General features: G+C 30.5%; 1 protein-coding gene across 3 annotated transcripts in view; it reads left to right on the top strand.

Annotated features, from left to right (window-relative positions):
- Positions 1–261: 261 nt before the first annotated feature.
- Positions 262–20566, top strand: part of LOC143225449 (irregular chiasm C-roughest protein-like) — a 29492-nt gene continuing 9187 nt past the window's right edge. For all 3 annotated transcript variants that reach the window (XM_076454891.1, XM_076454892.1, XM_076454893.1), the window contains exons 1-9: positions 262–400; positions 9484–9639; positions 11468–11659; positions 13471–13593; positions 15678–15784; positions 16666–16873; positions 18760–18874; positions 19842–19981; positions 20191–20445. In XM_076454891.1, the coding sequence (XP_076311006.1) occupies positions 9537–9639; positions 11468–11659; positions 13471–13593; positions 15678–15784; positions 16666–16873; positions 18760–18874; positions 19842–19981; positions 20191–20445 (1243 nt within the window). In that variant the 5' untranslated portion in view covers positions 262–400; positions 9484–9536. The remainder of the gene's footprint in view (positions 401–9483; positions 9640–11467; positions 11660–13470; positions 13594–15677; positions 15785–16665; positions 16874–18759; positions 18875–19841; positions 19982–20190; positions 20446–20566) is intronic.

A 20566-nucleotide genomic window follows, 5' to 3' on the forward strand; every position in this document is an offset into this window, starting at 1 on the left:
AAGCTCAACTTGTTAGTCGACAACAGCAGCGTCCTCTCCACAAGGTCTTCTGCACTAACAGTTTCACAAACCTCACATCAACGTAAAAGCTGTCCGATACCCGTTCGGAGCGTGCATAAGTCGTGATTGGTTATTGACTGGAATATTGTCGGGTTCGAAGAGTAGGTGCAGTTTCTGATAACCTTAGCGTTTATCCAGAGTGACTTGGCCAGAATGTAATGTAGATTACTACACAGGAAATAATGAAGTTATATAACCTTTCTGACGCTGATTTAACCTCGTTTTGTATTGTTATATAGTTACAGCCCATCAACTCCAAAAGATATGGGAATAAAAAGTCTTCGAGAACAAGAATGGTTTTTCAGAAAGCAGGTCATTCAACCCTAAGCCTGAAAGTCCAGTAAGTAAATAATGATATATTCTGCTAGTAGTAAACTTCACATACTGATTGACAGCCTTACATTAAACTAGAATACAGTTTTCGTAACTGTTAGACTTAATATCACTCTTATACAAATCGAAATAATATAGACACAGAAGTACAGTTTAAATCCATAGTGGATTTTTAAACAGTTCTACAAATCGTACATATACTAAATTCTTTGTGACTTGGTGAATGCGCTGCTTACAGGGTCCTCAGCGAATACGAAAAAAAAAATTAATCGAAACGTTATCGTTTCATTAATCGCATCATATACTGCTGGGGTTCTCTGGGTGTTGTAACATACTTAAACGCTATGTGTTGTAAAACTGGTAGGTAGCTCGAAAGCTAACTGACATGTTTCACTGTTATTCATCGATACTGTACTTTCTACACAACCAAGGTTTTATATCACCTGGTGTCACTTAAGCGAATTCTTAGGTTTAAACTAATTTCTAGACCAAGTTTTTCTTTTTCTCTACAAGATTGGTTATATATTTGATACATTAAATCTCTCCTCATCAAACAAGTTCTCACACGTTACGTATTTGATACATATTTTACATAAAATTCTGCTCGCTTGGATTCAATAGATAACTTTTGTATAACTTCAAAGCCCGTTTACCAAGTCTATTTGATGTTTTTATTTTGTTTTTATACATAATTCTTTCAAGACAACATCAAAAGCAAAAACGTTCAACCATTAACTATAGCTGTATTTCACAAATTAATAGTTGTTATTAAATACAGTTACAGTTGTATTTCATAGATTAATAATTATTAACTAGCTAAAGTTATATTTCATAAATTAATAATTGTTATTAACTACAGCTACAGTTGTATTTCATAAATTAATAATTATTATTAACTACAGTTACATTGTATTTCATGAATCATTAATTGTTATTCCTACCGTAAATGAGATTTCCAACGTACGTTATCACTACTATAATATCATGTAATATCATTTTTCACACGTCATCACAATTGTAATATTAAGTGACCCGTCAGTCCTAACTGACACAACTTTCTGTTCCTTAGAGTATAAAGTGAACCTATTTTTTATCGACACAACATTCTCTTCTTAGAATATCAATTCGTTTTATTATTCTTGTTGACACAACTTACTGTTCATTGCAATATCAAGTGGTCCAAGTGTTCATATTGAAACAACCCTACTGTCACCACAATATCAAATGGTCTAAGTGTTCATATTGAAACAACCCTATTGTCACCACAATATCAAGATAACCTAATTTTATTGTTGAAACAGGGTTATTACCTTTAAACAATTCGAAACAATAGTATTAAAAATGTGTATTGAAGATCTTAATTTATATTCTAAACGTAATCTTAAAATGATTATGACACCAACGGCTATTTGTTTAGTTTATGTAAATGTTACTTCAATACCAGTTGGTTTCAATACAGGTAAAGATGCGTTGTGAATAGAAATACAATATCAAGTAGACTCAGTATAGTTATAAAAACAGAATTAAGATTGGTAAAATATGAAGTAGTCTAAGCGTTGCTATAAACGCACTATTAATATTAGTGCAATATCAAGTAGACTAAGCATTATTATAAAAACAGTATTAAGGTACGTACAATATCAAATAGACTAAGTACTGTTATAACCATAATGTTAACATCGTTAGAATATCATGTATTACTAAACACAATAATAACATCAGCACAATATCAAGTCGACTAAATACTGTTATAAACATAGTTTTAACACCAGTAAAATATCATGTAGACTAAGTATTGTTATAAATATAGTATTAACATAAGTACAATATCAACTATACTAAGTATTTTTATAAACACAGTGTTAACATTAGAGCAATATGAAGTAGACTAAATTGTATTATAAGCACAGTATTAACATCAGTACAATATTAAGTACACTAAATATTGTTATGAATATAACGTTAACATTACCACAATATCAAGTAGACTAAGTATTGTTATAAACACAGTATTAACTTCAGTACAATATCAAGTAGACTAAGTGTCGTTCTAAACATAGCATTAAAATCAGTAAACATCAACTTGAGTAAATATTGTTATAAACACAGTATTAACATCAGTACAAGATCAAATTGACCAAGTACTGTTATACGCATAACATTAACATCATTACGATATCAAGCACACTAACTATTGTTATAAACTAAGTATTGAAATTAGTACAATAACAAGCAGACCAAGCATTGTTATAAACATCTTATTAAGATTGGTAGAATATTAAGTAGATTAAGTATTGTTATAAACATAACGTTAATATCGGTACAATAGCAAGTAGACAAGGTATTGCTACAAATACAACGTTAACGCTAATACAATAACAAGTAGACTAAGTATTGTTACAAACACAGTATTAACATTAGTAGAATATCAATTAGACTAAGTATTTTTATAAACACAGTGTTAACATTAGTGCACTATCAAATAGACTAAGTATTGTTATAAAAACAGTATTAAAGCTAGCAGTGTATGAAGTAGACTGAGTATCGTTACAAACATAACGTTAACATCAGAACTATAAAAAGTAGAATAAATATTGTTATAAACACGGTAGTAAGACTAGAACAATACTAAGTATACTAAAGATAGTTATAAACACAGTATTAATATCAATACAATATGAATTAGACTAAATATTGTTATAAACACGGTATAAACATTAGTGAAATATCAAGTAGAATAAGTATTGTTAGAAACACAGTATTGACATTAGTACAATATCAAGGAGACTAAGTATTACTACAAAAATAACTTTAACATTAGTACAACACCAAGTAGACTAAGTATTGTTAGAAACACTGTATTAATATTAGTAGAATATCAGAACAAGTATTGTTAGAAAGAAAGTTTTAATATCAGTACAAAGTAAGTAGACAAAGTATTGTTATAAACATTACGTTAACATCATTAGAATCTCAGGTAGACTAAGTATAGCTATAAATATAATATTAAAATCATTAGAATATCAATTACACTAAGTTTCGCTTTAAACTCAGTAATAACATCAAGTAGACTAAGTATTGTTAAAAATATAACGTTATCATTATTACAATATCAAGTAGACTATGTATTGTTGTAAACACAGTATTAACATAAGCAAAATACGAAATAGATTAAGTATTGTTATAAATATAACGATAACTTCAGTACAATATCAAAGAGAGTAAATATTGTTATAAACACAGTATTAACATTAATACAATATCAAGTAGACTAAGTATAGTTAAAAACACAACATTAACATTAGTGCAATATCAAGTAGAATAAATATTGTTATAAACACAGTATTAAGTTTTGTACAATATGAAATAGAATAAGAATCGTTATAAATATTACGTTAAGATCATTAAAATATCAAATAAACTAAGTCTTGTTATAAACACAGTATTAATATTAATAGAATATCGAGTAAACTAAGTATCGTGATAAACATAACGTTAACATCAGTACAATATAAAGTAGAGTAAATATTGTTATAAACAGAGTATTAGCATTAATGCAATACTAAGTATACTAAATATTGTTATAAACACAGTATTAAGATCAGTAAAATATCAAGTAAACTAATTATTGTTATTAACACAGTATTATCATCATTACAATTTCAAGTAGACTAACTGTTGTTATTAACACAGTATTAACATCATTACAATTTCAAGTAGACTACTTATTACTATAAACACAGTATTTACATCAATGCAATATCAAGTACAATAAGTATTTTTACAAACACAGTATTATCGTTAGTGCAATATAAGGTAGACTAAATATTGTCATGAACACAGTATTATATCAGTACAATATCAATTAGAATAAGTATTTTTTATAAACACAGTATTTACATTAGTACTATACCAAGTAGAGAGAGTATTGTTATAAACATAGTACTAATATCAGTACAATACCAAGTAGACAAAGCGTTGTTATATATCAATAAAGTAGATTAAGTATCGTTATAAACATAGTATGTACAACAGTACAATTTTAAAAACACAGTGTTAACAGTAGTGTAATGTAAGTAGACTAAGTATTTTTATAAACATAACATTAAAATAAGTATATTATCAAGTAGATTATGTATTGTTATAAACAGAGTACTAATATCAGTAGAATATCAAATACACTAAGTATCGTTCTAAACATAACATTAAAATGAGTAAAGCATCAAATTGAGTAAATATTGTTATAAACACAGTATTAACATCAGTACAATAACTAGTAAACTAAGTTTTGTTATAAACACAGTATTACCATCACTATAATAACAAGTAGACTAAGTATTGTTAGAAACACAGTATTGACATTAGCAGAATATTAAGTAGACTAAATATTGTTATAAACATAACGTTAATAGCAGTACAATATCAAGTGAACTAAGTGTTGCTATAAACACAATATTAACATCAGTACAATATAAATTAGACTAAGTATTTGTGTAAACAAAATGCTAACATAAGTGCAATGTGAAGTAGAGTATGTATTGTGATATACACAGTATTAACATTAGTATAATATAAAGTAGATTAAGTATTTATATAAACATAACGTTAATACCGGTACAATATCAATTAGACTAAGTATTATTATTCGCATAACAATAACATTAGAACAAACAAAGAAAACTAAGTATTGCTATAAACACAGTATTGATATTAGTGTGATATGAAATGTTCTAAGTAATGCTATAACTCAGTATTAACATCTGTAAAATATCAAGTAGACTCAATATTGTTCTAAACACTCTATTAATATCAGTAAATTATAAGGAAGACTAAGTATTCTTATTAATATGACTATAACATCAGTATAATATCAAGTAGACTAAGTTTGTAACAAACATAGCATTAACATCAGCACATTATCAAGTAGAGTAAGTATTGTTATAAATATGGTATTAACATTAGTAGAATACAAAGTAGAAGAAAAATTGTGATACATACAGTATTAACATAAGTAGAATATCAGTTAGACTAGGTATTGTTATAAACCCAGTATTAACATCATTACAATATCAAGTAGACTAAGCATTTTTACAAACACAGGGTTGATATTAATGAAATATCAAGTAGACTAAGTATTGTTATAAACGCTGTAATAACATTGGTGCAATGTCGAGCAGACAAAATATTTTTAGAAACAAAGTATTAACACCAATATACTAAGTATTGTTAAAAACACAGTATTAACATCAGTACAATATCGAGTAGATTAAGTATTTTTATAAAATCAATATTAACATCACAGCGATATAAAAGAGACTAAATATTGCTATAAACACTTTAATAACATGAGTGATATATGAAATTGAATAAGTATTGTTATAAAACATATAATTAACGTTTGTTCTATATCAATTTATAAAAACAGTATTCAATATAGTAGGATAACAGTTAGACTAAGTGTTGATATATACACCATATTAACATCAGTTCAATATCAAATGGACTAAGTACTGTTATAAACACAACGTTAACATTAGTCAAATATCAAGCAGATTGTGTATTATTATAAACACAGGATTAACTTTTGTAGAATAACAGTTAGACTAACTATTGAAATAAACACAGTATTGACATCAGTACAATATCAAGTAGACTAAAAATTTCTATAAACATAACGTTAGCATAAGCATAATATAAAGACAATTTATTGTTATAAATACAGTATTAATATTCGTAGAATATCAAAGAGACTAAGTGTTGTTATAAACACAGTATTATCATGAGTGCAACATTAAGTGGACTAAGTATCGTTATAAACATAGTATTAATATAAGAACAATAAGAATTTTTGTAAACACAGTATTAATATTAGTGTAATAGCAAATAGACTAAGTATTGTTATATACATAATTTTAATATCAGAAGAGTATCAAATAGAATATCTATTGCTATAAATACAGTAATAACATTAGTGATATATCAAGTGGACTATGTATTTTTATAAACATATTAAAACATTAGTGATATGTCAAGTAGACTAAGTATTATTTTAAAACATAGTATTAATTTAGTACAATATCAAGTATCCTAAACATCGTTATAAACACAGTATTAACTTTAGTAAAATATAAGTTACCCTAAATATTGAAATAAACACAGTATTAACATTAGTACAATACCGAGTATACGAAGTATTTTTTAAACAAAGCATTAATATCAATGCAATATCAAGTATAGTAAGTATTGTTATAAACACAGTATTAACATTCGAGCAATATCAAATAGACTAAATACTGTATTAAACTCATTATTTACATTAGTACAATATCAAGTAGACTAATTATTGTTATAAAAATAACTTTATCATCAGTTCTATATCAAGTAAAGTAAGTATTGTTATAAACACACTATTAACAATAGTGCAATAACAAATTGACTGGGCACTGTTATGAAACACAGTGTTAACATAAGTACAATATCAAACAAATGAAGTATTTATATATAACTAACAATAACATAATTAGAATATCAAGTATACACAGTATTATTATCTGTACCACATCAAGTAGACTAATTGTTGTTATAAACATAACGTTAACATCAGTAAATTATGAAGTAGATCATGTATTCTTATACACACAGTATTAACATTAGTAGAATATCAAGTAGACTAAGAATATTTATACACACAAGGTTAACATTAGCACAATATGAAGTAGAGAGAATATCGTTTTAAACATAGTATTAACATCAGCACAATATCGAGTAGGCTAAGTAGTGTTATAAAGAAAGCATAAATATTAGAAAATTATCAAATAGATTTACTGCTCTTATAAATACAGTATTATCATTACCATATCATGTATACTAAGTATTGTAAAAAACATAAAATTAACATCAGTGCGATATGAAGGAGACTAAATATTGTTATACACCTAGTATAAACATCAGTACAATATCAAGTAAACTAAGTATTTTTATAAACACAGTGTTAACATTAGTGCAATATCTCGTAGTCTAAGTATCGTTATAAAAGACACTATTAACGTCAGAACAATATCAAGTAGACTAAGCATTGTTATAAATACACTATTAAATTTAGTAAAATATCAGTTAGAATAAGTATTGATATAAACATAGTGTAAACATCACTGACTTACTTACATCAGTACAATATGAAGTGGGCTAAGTATTGTTATAAACATAGCATTAACATCAGTACAATATCAAGTAAATTATTTATTGTTATAAACACAGTATTAACACTAGTAAAATAGCAAACGGACTAATAATTGTTATAAACACAGTAATAAAAATAGTACAGTATCAAGCAGAGCAAGTATTATTATAAAACACAGTATTAACGTCAGAAGAATATCATCTAGACTATGTATTGTTATAAACATAGTATTAATATTAGTAACGTTATCATCAGTACAATATGAAGTAGACTAAGTATTGTTAAAAATATAATGTTAACATCAGTACAATATCAGTAGTAAAACATAGTATTAATAACAGTACAACATCGAATAGATTAAGTAGTTTTTAAACACAGTGTTAACATTAGTGTAATATCAAGTTAACTAAATATTGTTATAAAAACAGCATTAACATCAGTACAATATTAAATAGATTAAATATTTTTATAAACTCAATATTAACATAAAAAACAATATCAAATAGACTAAGTATTGTTATAAACATGGTATTAACATCAGTACAGTATCACGTAACTAAATATTGTAATAAACACAGTAACAACATCAGTGCAATATCAAGTAAACTAATTATTGATATACACACATTAATAACATTTGTGATACATGAAGTAGGCTAATTATTGTTATAAGCACAGTATTAACTTTAGTAGAATATTAAGTAGATTAAGTGTTGTTATAAACATACCGTTAATGTCAGTACAATATCAAGTAGACTAAGTATTGTTATAAACACAGTATTAACATTAGTGCAATATGAAGTAACTTTTGTTGTAAGCCTAACGTTAGCATTAGTACATTATAAAGTAGATTATGTTTTGTTATAAACACAGTATTGAGATTAGTAAAATATCAAATAGACTACGTATTGTTATAAACACAGTATTGAGATTAGTAAAATATCAAATAGACTACGTATTGTTATAAACACAGTATTAACACTAGCATATAAATTAAGTATTGTTATATACATAACTTTAACATCAGTACCATATCAAGAAAAGGAAGTATTGTTATAAACACAGTATTAACAATAGTGTAATAACAAATAGACTAAATATTGTTATAAAACACAGTGTTAACATAACCAGAATATCAAGTAGACTAAGTATTGTTATAAACACAGTATTAACATTATTAGAATATCAGTTAGATTAGGTATTGTTATAAAATGAGAATTAACATGAATACGGTATTAAGTAGTCAAATATTGTTATAAACATAGTATTAACATCAGCACAATATCAATTAGATTAAGTATTGTTATAAACACAATATCAGTACAATATGAAGTAGATTAAGTATTGTTATAAATATAACGTTAAAATCAGTACAACATCCAGTAGACTAAGTTTTCCATAAACACAGTATTAACATTAGTGCAACATCACGTAGACTAAGTATTGTTATAGACATAACAATAATATGAATAGAATAATTAGTAGAATAAGTATCGCTACAAACACACTCTTAACATCTGTACAATATCAAGTAGGCTAGGTATTGTTATAAATATAGCGTTAATATTAGTATAATACCAGTTAGACTAACTATTTTTATAAACATAGTATTAACATCAGTATAATATCAAATAGACTAAGAATTGTTATCAACACAGTATTAACATTAGTATAATATCAAGTAGACTAAGTATTGTTATAAACATAACTTTAACATCGGTACATCTAGTAGACTAAGATTTTTATAAACAGTGTTAACATTAATGCAATATCAAGTAGACTAAGTATTGTTATAAATACAGTATTAACATCAGCACAATATCAAGTAACCTCAGTATTGTTATAAACACAATATTAACATCTGTACAATATCATGTAACCTCAGTATTGTTATAAATATTTTCTTGCAGAATAACAACAGGGAAGATTTGAATCAAACCATCATCGCAGACCAAACTAAGAAATGATATTGTACACCCTGGTGTTGATTACAACACGTATAGTATTTCAGTTGCTGTCGATTTACGTTGTAAAAGCTTTCTTTGTGCAGGTAGTGACATCTATAGGTACGTTGTCAAAATACTAGTTATTGTTAAAAGTAGTGTAACAGGAAAAATAATGCGCAACACTGGTCAGTTTAATTGTTTCAACAGTGTTACCTAAGGGTAAGCATGAAGCACGTGTTTTACTCTCAGTTGTAGCGATGAATTGATTAATCTTATTACATGTCGTAGTAATACAGTCCAGTAGAATTATCAATTTTAATCATTTATTTCTCGTTGTCACTGTGGTCGTCTCATACGTTTAGGTTAAGACGATTTAGAAATTTTCCGTTTTTAGCGTTAAAATGTTTATTTTTATTTGTTAAAGGGTAAAAAGTATGTCAGTGTAAGAAGTTTACGTAGTAGTAACTTGTAATAGAAACGATCCCAGGAAAAACAGTATTTCAACAAATTGTTATAATAACAAATGTCTAAGATTGTTTGTTTTTTAATTTCGCGCAAAGCTACACGAGGGCTATATGCGCTAGCCGTCCCTAATTTAGCAGTGTAAGACAAGAGAGAAGGCATCTAGTCATCACCACCCACCGCTAACTTTTGGGCTACTCTTTTACCAACGAATAGTGGAATTGATCGACACATTATAACGACCCCACAGCTGTAAGGGCGAGTATGTTTGGTGCGACATGGATTCGAACCCGTAACCTTCAGATTACGAGTCGAAATGTGTAAGAGAATAACACATGAAGATTTGTGATGATGAGGAACCCTCTTCAAGTGAAAATGTATTTCAGGACGGCTGGTATGGGAGTTAACTTGAAGATGACCTATGAAGGCCGAAACGTTGTTCTCTGCTTTACATGTAATAGTAAAAGTGTTAATGGCATGGCATGGCCAGGAGGGCTGAGACGTTCGACTCATAATTTGAGGGTCGCGGGTTCGAATCCCCATCGCACCAAACATGCTCGCCCTTTAAGCCGCGGGGCCTTTATAATGTGACGGTTAATCCCACTATTCGTTGGTAAAAGAGTAGCCCAAGAGTTGGCAGTGGGTGGTGATGACGAGCTGTCTTCCCTCTAATCTTAGACTACAAAATTACGGACGGTTAGCGCAGATAGCCCTGGTGCAGCTGTGCACGAAATTAAAAAACAAACAAACAAAACCTTTGTGTACCATATTATCTGTTTAAACTCCATTGTTAATCATATACGCTTGTGTGATCCTAACGAAACTAAGAAAATTAAAACAAAAATGTTTTAATAGAAGAAATGACATTTATTTCGTCCAACAGTGGCGAAAGGAAAATCTAAGCTGTAATTTTATGAAGATAAAAACTATCCAAGAATTTTGATCAGTGTACAAACATTATCCTTAATTCACAGAAAAACTACTAAACCTCCGTTGCAAACTCTCTCTTTGTTAACCTGAAAATGACCTAGGAAGGTCAAACGTTGTTCTCTCCTTTATTAGTAAAAGTGTTAATACCCATACTAGCCGCTCTGAAATATATGAACGAAATTTTAATGTATGGGTATAGTATATTTGAAAGTGTCACTTATAATACCTGTTATATGGATGCAGAATACACCAATTAATGTACTGAACATGCTACTTATAATACCTGATATATGGATGTAAAATATGTAAACTAAAACTTTAAAACGATATTTATAAGAACACTCTTAAGATTAGTCTGAAAATATAATAATGTTTTACAATGGGTTCGGGTAATAACTGAAATTTGTATCTTTAGTAGGTGGCAGATATCACAATATGCGATTATCGTGAATAAAAACTCGTTCGACTTCATTGTGTTTAGGTTTATATTTATACTGATAGGTTAAAGATTAATATTTCATTAAACTGCTCATGCGTATATCCTGAACTGTTTCAGGCCCCACACAACAGACCTTTGCCCTTGAACCTTCTAGTAGAACAGCAGTTCTCGGAGACACGATAATTCTGCCTTGTCGTGTCCTACATAAGGTTGGTACTTTGCAGTGGACAAAAGACGGGTTTGGCCTTGGAACAGAGAGGGACTTGACCGGTTTTCCACGTATCAGGATGGTTGGTAGTGATGAAGAAGGTAATTATTCCACATTTATCAGCAAAGAAACATGAAATGTGTCACAGACGAACTACAATTCACAAACATGAATACGGATACATCTATTCACTATAACAGGATACATTTATCCTTACCCCAGAGTGAAAAATACCATGAACAAACAAATAATGTTTATTAACTCTGGACACCTTCCCCCATTTCTTATATTGATTCGCATTCAGTGTTAATGTGTCTCTCTGTTCGTTAACATATTTGGAGCCATCGGCACCAAATTGGGCCGGCGAAAACGAGGTGGAATGGGTGGGAGAGTTGCCCTTAGCTACATGGCGAAGTTCCCTTCATAGATGGGCTATTGAATCACGCCCTGATATAATGGGGCTTAGTAACAGGTTTTCAGGGTGGAAGAGCCTGAACCTGACACGTGAGTTGATTACCATAATTAAAACTATCCCTACTGATCCAGTTGTTTATACTCCATGGGCGGGTGTTCTAATAAGATTTTAATTCGGATGATGAAGACCCCCGCTAGTACAGCGGTATGTCTCCGGATTTACAACGCTAAAATCAGGGGTTCGATTCCCCTCGGTGGGCTGAGCAGAGATTCTTTGTGGCTTTGCTAAAAAAAAACACACACACACGGATGATGAAGATAAGTGGGATTATCAAAGAAGTTTAATCTATACTTCATGAACCAATGATTGAAGTCGATACAATTCTGCATTGTTTATAAGGTTGAAAAACACACAAACAAGGTAAAGTCTTCTACATCATCAGATGGTTACAAAACACAGAGACCACAAATTGCATGCTGGTAACTTTCACATGATCAAATAGCTACAGAAGATAGAGATCACGACTTCCGCACTGGTTACTTTACGTGATCAGATGTTTATCAAATCAGATCTAAAGATACATACGTAGAGCTACTGCTGTAATAATTACGTAAGTAACGAGCCAATTTATATTTAAATACGTGTAATATTATATTTTCTAACAGTTAACAAGCTAGTCTATATTTAAATGGTTTTTGTTTGTTTTGGAATTTCGCACAAAGCTACTCGAGGGCTATCTGTGCTAGCCGTCCCTAATTTAGCAGTGTAAGACTAGAGGGAAGGCAGCTAGTCATCATCACCCACCTCCAACTCTTGGGCTACTCTTTTACCAACGAATAGTGGGATTGACCGTCACATTATACGCCCCCACGGCTGGGGGGGCGAGCATGTTTAGCGCGACGCGGGCTCGAACCCGCGACCCTCGGATTACGAGTCGCACGCCTTACGCGCTAGGCCATGCCAGGCCACTATATTTAAATACATGTGATATCAGATTTCTTGAAAATTCAAGAACTTATAGAGTCGTTTTCTACACGTGTATTAAAAATGTAATTTTATCATTGTTATAGACATACACGTTAAGTTTTTAAAGTAAAAGAATTTCAGTTTAAATGATTGTTTACATTTAAGAACAAAGCTACACAATGGGGCTATTTGTGCTTTGCCCAAGATTAATATTGAAAGCCGTTTTCTAGGGGTGTGAGCCCGTTGACATTCAGCTGTGCCACTGCGGGGAGAAAAGAAAATTCACAAACTGTATATTCGACGAAGTTACGTGCCTAATTATAGCACGTTAAAGCGAGACTTAGAAACATTTGTCTTATCAGCCCGAAATTCTCCAAGCAAATAAAAAAAAACTATTCTTGCAACGTAACTCGTAAATATATTTTGTAAATACGCTATACAACTCCGCCTTGTCTGTAACGTCTTTAAACCATAGTTAATATCCTGTGGCATTTAATTGATCTCACTGAAATATGCAATACTTTTATGTAGGTGACTTTTCGCTGCAAATTACCAACGTCAGTCTGGATGATGACGCAACTTACCAATGCCAAGTTGGAGCGGCACAAGGAGTGAAAGGAATTCGTTCAGAAAGTGCAACTCTGGTTGTTTATGGTTAGTGCTAAGTATTCAGTACAGTTTATGTTTATTTACATTGTTAACTTTTAGTGAATAAAAAGTTTATTTATATTGTTAACTTTCAATGAATTAGTACAGTTTATTTATATTGTTAACTTTTAATGAAGTAGTACAGTTTATATTTATTTACATTGTTAATTTTAGAAAACTAGTACTGCTTATGTTTATTTATATTGTTAACTTTTAGTGAGCTAGTACAGTTTACTAATCTTTAATTGTTAACTTCTTGTAACTCAGTAGTTTTTGTTTCCATTGAGCCAATATAGTTATTTGTTTACATTGTTTACTTTTACTAAACCAGTACAGTTAGTATTTTTTATATTATTAACCTTTATTAAACTAGTACAATTTCTACGTTTTAATAATTCTAACTTTCAGTGATCCATTATTAACTTAAATTGAACCAATACAGTTTGTGCATTTTTATATTGTTAGCTTCTAATGATCCATTGTTAACTTATATTGAACCAATACAGTTTCTGCATTTTTATATATCTTATGATCTATTGTTAACTTCCACTGAAGCAGTACAGCTTATATTCTTTAAATTGTTAATTTATATTGAACAAGTACAATTTCTTCACTTTCATACTACTAATTTCAAATGATCCATTATCAATATCTACTAACCAGTGCAATTTATAATCCTTTACTTTGTTTATTTACAATGCTGACTTCTATAAGTTAGCACAGTTTCACCTCTTTACACATCTCTGAAGGGCATAACCAAACATAAATTATCTTCATGTGTACAAGGTTTTTATATGAAAACACAATTAAGAAAGGAAATTGAGTTTTAAGAGATAATGGAAGACCTGTTATTTCTGAACAAGTAGAATGTAAATAGTAATTAATATATATTGATTGATTGTTTCAGTTCAGAGGAACAACCTCATACTATGTTGAAATTCATAGGGTATAGCCTTCATGACATGTGGGAAATATGACAAAAAGCATCGCCAGATGGCGTAAAACTGCTACAATCAAATAGTTGAATGATATTAGTGATAAAAACTTGCTTTGATGATTATTTTCAAGATAAAGTTTAAATTAGGTTATTTATGTTATTAGAACCAGCTTTTAACAATATCAAAAGTATGAATTAGTGTATTATCTTCTTAAAGTGAATCAGCTCTATTTGCAATAGAGCCAACCATAGAGTAAGAACAATGTCCGTAAACATTTGCTGTTATTTCCCTTTTCACTCTTCCAACAAACATATCATCATAATGTCTCTACCAGGCTTTACTGATGGCATAAAACACTCAAGGTTAAAGTTTTTTCTTGGTTTTTCACCATTGGTGGAAAACTAAAAAATGTGATTATTTTCATCAAAACACATTTTTCTTTGATTTTTGGTCGAACTTTTAGGTTCTCGGCACAATTTTGCTTAGACAGTTTCTTTGGAGTTACAGATGTTCTTCAATTGTAGACCTACCATGGTAATGCATCTTGGAAAATTTCCTTCAAGTTGTTCTGACAAAGATTGCTTGTTATTTGCTAATGATAAGTTCTTGAACATGTTTTATGATGTAGTGTTTTATTTTTGTCTCAGTTCTTTGTTAATTCTTGTCTCCGATGGCCTGTCAACATGATTTTTTTTCCACTGTTATGTTTGTTTTGATGTGGTATTATTTTCAGATACCCATGTTGATATCACTTTTGAAACTATTTTTTGGGATGCATTCATTATTTTAGGTATTTGTGCCCATCAAAATTCATTTAGACATTTAAATATAATCTTACTCTCACCTCCTTGGAAATATGCCTCTGAAACTCCCACTTGACATTTTCAGTGTCTTTCTGTGAAAAACAAAACAACATAATAACTGTAAAGTGAAAAATTATATGGTACAGGATGATTTAACACACAGTTACTATATGGCTACACATTCCATCTTAGAGACATTAAAACTAGAAATAAAACAGGAACGGTGTTTTCATTATTTTCTACAACCCCTGTATGCATTTAGATAAGTCACAAATTATTGAATACATACCACTTCTAATTCAAAGTAACAAGATTTTTGACTACTGGTCAAATAATGTATTCTCTACAGTTCCTCCATCAGCACCTAGGATATTGGAAGGCTCTAAGATCCGAAGCAAGGCTGGCCAGAAGACACAACTGACCTGTGTTTCAAATGGAGGAAGACCTGCAACAGAGGTTAGCCAACAACTAACTTTCTGCATATGCATATTTAATAATTTTTCTTTGAGAGTTAACAATACTTGCTAACACTAAAAGTACCAGACAAACTCTGTTTTGTCTCATTAGAAATGACACTTAATGGTTTCTGTTCAAGAGTTAACAGTACTTGCTAACACTAAAACTGCTGGATACACACTGTTTAGTCTCATTTGAATCAACTCTAATAATGTCCATCCATATCATGTTATTAAATTAATGGGAGTGGTGAAGTGATAATAACTTGTCTTTTTTTCTCCACTATGTAACATCAAATATTACCCTTAGCTGTTTATTATCTATAGTTTCTAGTGCTACTTCTTAGTTTTAACTGTATGTTTTCTCTATAACTGAACAAGACATCATAGACTTAACTGTTTATTTTATATATTATTTACAGCACAATCTGGTAGGAATAACATCTCCTTTACTGTAGTTTTAGTTGTAGTTTGTATTACCAAACCCAAAAGTTGTGATGATAGTATATCTCACATAAACTAAACCCTGTAATTTTAGAAAAAATATAGTTTACATAAACTAAACCCTGTAATTGTAGTAATGATGTAATTTCTGATTCATGACAACAATAAACTCACTTGAAGTAAAATTGTATTGAAATGACAGATGGTATGGGTATTAAAACATAAAATAAAGTTTTAATATCCACATAAGCCGTCTTATCAACACAATAATGTAATTTATACTATGTGATCTGAATTGTCATTACCTTTTACATTCTTTGAATAATTTTCATGTGTGGCACTTATTCAATATCCTCCTTACATAACAAATATTCACACTCGGTAAAAACCCTGAACATTTCTTAAAATTCTGCTTTTCAACTTTTGTACCTTACACAGCTTACTTGGTTGGATGAAATGGGAAGAGTGGTAGAAGAAAACATTGAATATACCACAACCTTGCTTCCTGATGGGAAGAGGGCTGATTCATCTCTACTCTGGACTTTGATACTTGGAAGCCATCATGATGGAAAGACCCTCGCTTGTAGAGCAGAAAATCCGGCACTGAAGCACCCATTAGCAACAACTGGAACATTGGAGGTTCTCTGTAAGTCCAGTTTGTTGTAACTGGTGGTTGTATTACCTACTGGAGCATTGGAGGTTCTCTGTAAGTCTAGTTTATTGCAACTGTTGGTTAAATTACCCAATGGAACACTGAAGGCTCAATTTAAATACAGTTTATTTAAATCTCTATACTCACATTTCAATAGTAGCCTAAATTTGCATTATCAAAATCTTGAAGATACATTGAGAATTTAATTCGTATTTTCTGAACTCTGCACTTATAATGGTACTGCAATTCACATTACCAGAACCCTAAAGCTAAGTGATACTGTACTTCACATTGCATGAACCCTGAAGTTATAGTTGTACCATAGTTCACATTGCTTAAACACTAAAATTAAAATAATATTGTAGTTCACATTATGTAAGTCCTGAGGTCACAGTGAAACTGTAGTCCACAAGCTCATAGAACAAAAACTCTCAAGATATAGTAATACTGTAATTCATATGAAGTGAACCTTAGAAGGTTAGTAACATTGAAATTAAAATTGCAAGCCAATGGCTTCACATTTGTGAGGTCTCTGGAAAATGACAAGAACCTTAATTTACATTAATTTAAAGTAGGAGTATGACTGTCTGTAGCTTGACTATATCTATAGTATGACAATATCTACAGCTTGACTGTATCTATAGTATGACTATATATATAGTATGACTGTATCTAGGAGTATGACTATATCTATATCTTGACTGTATCTAGAAGTATGACTATATCTATATCTTGACTGTATCTATAATGTGACCAAATCTGTAGTATGACTGTATCCATAATATGACCAAATCTGTAGTATGACTGTATCCATAATATGACTATATATATGACTGTATCTAGGAGTATGACTATATCTATAGTATGACTGTATCTATAATATAATATGACTATATTTATAGTATGACTGTATCTATAATATAATATGACTATATTTATAGTATGACTGTATCTATAGTATTACTATATCTACGGTATGACTAAATATATAGTGTGACTGTATCTAGGAGTATGATTATGTCTATAGTATGACTATATTCTATCAGTATGATTATATCTATAGTATAACTAAATCTGTAGTATGACTGTATATCTAGGAATATATATATACACATTACAATCTGTGATTCAACGAGATTCTTCTACAAGATGAGTAAGTATAAGAAATCAGAAACGTTTCATACTGAGCAGTAGCCAGTGATGCTACAAAATCAGTTATATAAAGATCCTTTTGGTCAAAAAAGGAAAGGATTCATGTAATTGGTTTGGTATTATATAAATAATAGTTAAGTCTGCACAGCTGTAGGTAATGTACTAGCTACTTTAGTGTTATAACACCAATAGTTAACTCTATACAGCTGTAGGTAAGTAGTAACTACTTTAGTATTATGACGTTAATAGTTAAGTCTGTACAACTATAGGTATTGGTGTAACTACTTTAGTGTTATAACATAAATAGTTAAGTCTACACAACACACAATAAAGGGCTCTCTGTTGTGTTCCCACATTGAATTCCAAATGTCAATCAGTAACTAATGTTGATTTTTGTAGTCACAATGTCATTAACTAACTTTTTCTCTTTAGATATTAACACTGACGATAGAAGTTAAGGAAATTTTGAAGTGTTTTTAAAAGATGTTTTTAATATTTACTATACAACTTCATGGGATTCACTTTTGATTATGATATTTTCTAATAATATTTTACTTTAAGTAACTGCAAGATTTATAGATTACAAATTCAAATGTTTTTCCACGTTGGAACGTTTTGAGAAATTCATGTTGATTCAAGTACAGTCTTGTTTACACCAAATGATTTTAATATAACTGACATTGTTTTATTTGGACTTTCTGGTTGTCATGGATATCTTTCTTTTACAGACCAGCCACAAACAGTTTTAAGAGCTTCCAAGTTTCCAGTTTTAGAGTTTGAGGATATTAGCTTTTCCTGTGATGTAGAAGCGAATCCAGGAGTTTTCCAAATAAAGTGGTTTAAGTAAGTCATATGACTGTTTTCAACTTCTCAGAACTTAGCGAAACCACGACCAATTTCTATTGGTTGATTTCGATTAATCGTAGTCAAACACAAAGCTATACAATGAGTTATTTATACTCTCTCCACCATGGGTATTGAAACCCAATTTTTAGTGTCATAAGCCAGCAGGTTTAGGGCTGAGAAATTAGAAGTCTCCTGTTTCAAAATCAGTAAGTGTTTGTTTATTTGTTTATAGCAAAACCATATCAGGCTATCTGCTGTGCCCACTGAGGGAACTCAAATCCCTGATTTTAGTGTCATAAATCCACAGACTTATCACTGTCTCATCAGTATAATTTTGTAATAATTTGCATCACAATTAATTTCTAACCATAGTAAACTACCTACACAGTACGGAACTAAAACTCACCCTAGAAACAGAACTCTATCTGATTGATATAGTAAAGAAAAATTGAAGTCAGTAAGCTCCTCTTAGTTTTAACTCTTAAAAATTATATCCCGTGTTAGGATAGCAGTAAGTCGATGGATTTAGAATACTAAAATCCAGGAGTCAATTCTCCTTTCTGAACACAGCAAATAGCCCAATGTGGCTTTACTCTGGAAGGAATAAATAAACAAACAATTTGAAACTTAGATATGAAGAATACTGTCCTAGGCAATTCAGCTTAGCAAGAAAATATTTCGTCTACCCTTAATCTTTTATAGAAGCCTCCCAGTGGCACAGCAGTATTTCTGCAGACCCACACTGCTAAGACTGGGTTTTGATACCTGTGGTAGGCAAAACACAGATAGCCCATTGTGTGTGTAGCTTTGTGTTTAATTCCAAACAAACACTTAGAGAACTAAAAATGTTTAGTGTATATTTCAAAGATATTCAAACATAAAACCTATGTCTGACCTTCCAAACTGATGGGCTAGAGTCTGGAGTTGTCCATTAATAAATACATAAGTGATTGGTTTCCTGCAGGAATGATGAACCGTTGACGGAGGAGTCTTTCAAACTGTCAATATCACGAGTGACACGAGAAATGAATCATGATAACTTTACGTGCGAGGCGACCAATGAAATTGGGAAGAACAGATCATCAATAAGCTTAGATGTCCACTGTAAGTTGGAACCTAATTTTCACTCTAATGAATGTGTTTAGCAATTTAGCACTTGAACGATAACTAATTATTCAGTTTCACAGTAAACAACTGCCACCCAGGTCAGATCTTCCTGACAAATCAGAAATCATAACAATATTATTTTGTTATTCCAGTTACTGAAATAAAGGAGAACTTATCGGGTTAATAATTTATCACTTTTCCAACAGATGCTCCAACAGTTCGTGTTCCTTCAGAAACCCTTGTTGCAGACTTGGGCCAAAAGGTGTATCTGAGGTGTTTTGTTGACGGTAACCCTGAACCTCGAGTTGTATGGGTATTCCAAAGCACTGGGGAACTAATAGGTACAGGTGAAGAAACGGTGATTCTACTCAACACTTCAAGACAAGCTGGTCAGTATACGTGCACGGCGAAATCCTCAGGTTTCGTAGAACTTTCTTCAAATCTGTGGTTGTTCATTAGAGGCAAGTTATCTGTCTTTAATATCTCACAGAATTTTGTTATTGATTTACTTGTAATGTTACACAGCAGTTGCTAAAAGAATGTTAAGCTTAAAACAATATTGATGTATCTTACTGCTGCTCA

Source organism: Tachypleus tridentatus, chromosome 9 (assembly GCF_004210375.1).
Source record: "Tachypleus tridentatus isolate NWPU-2018 chromosome 9, ASM421037v1, whole genome shotgun sequence".
NCBI classification, from domain to species: domain Eukaryota; kingdom Metazoa; phylum Arthropoda; class Merostomata; order Xiphosura; family Limulidae; genus Tachypleus; species Tachypleus tridentatus.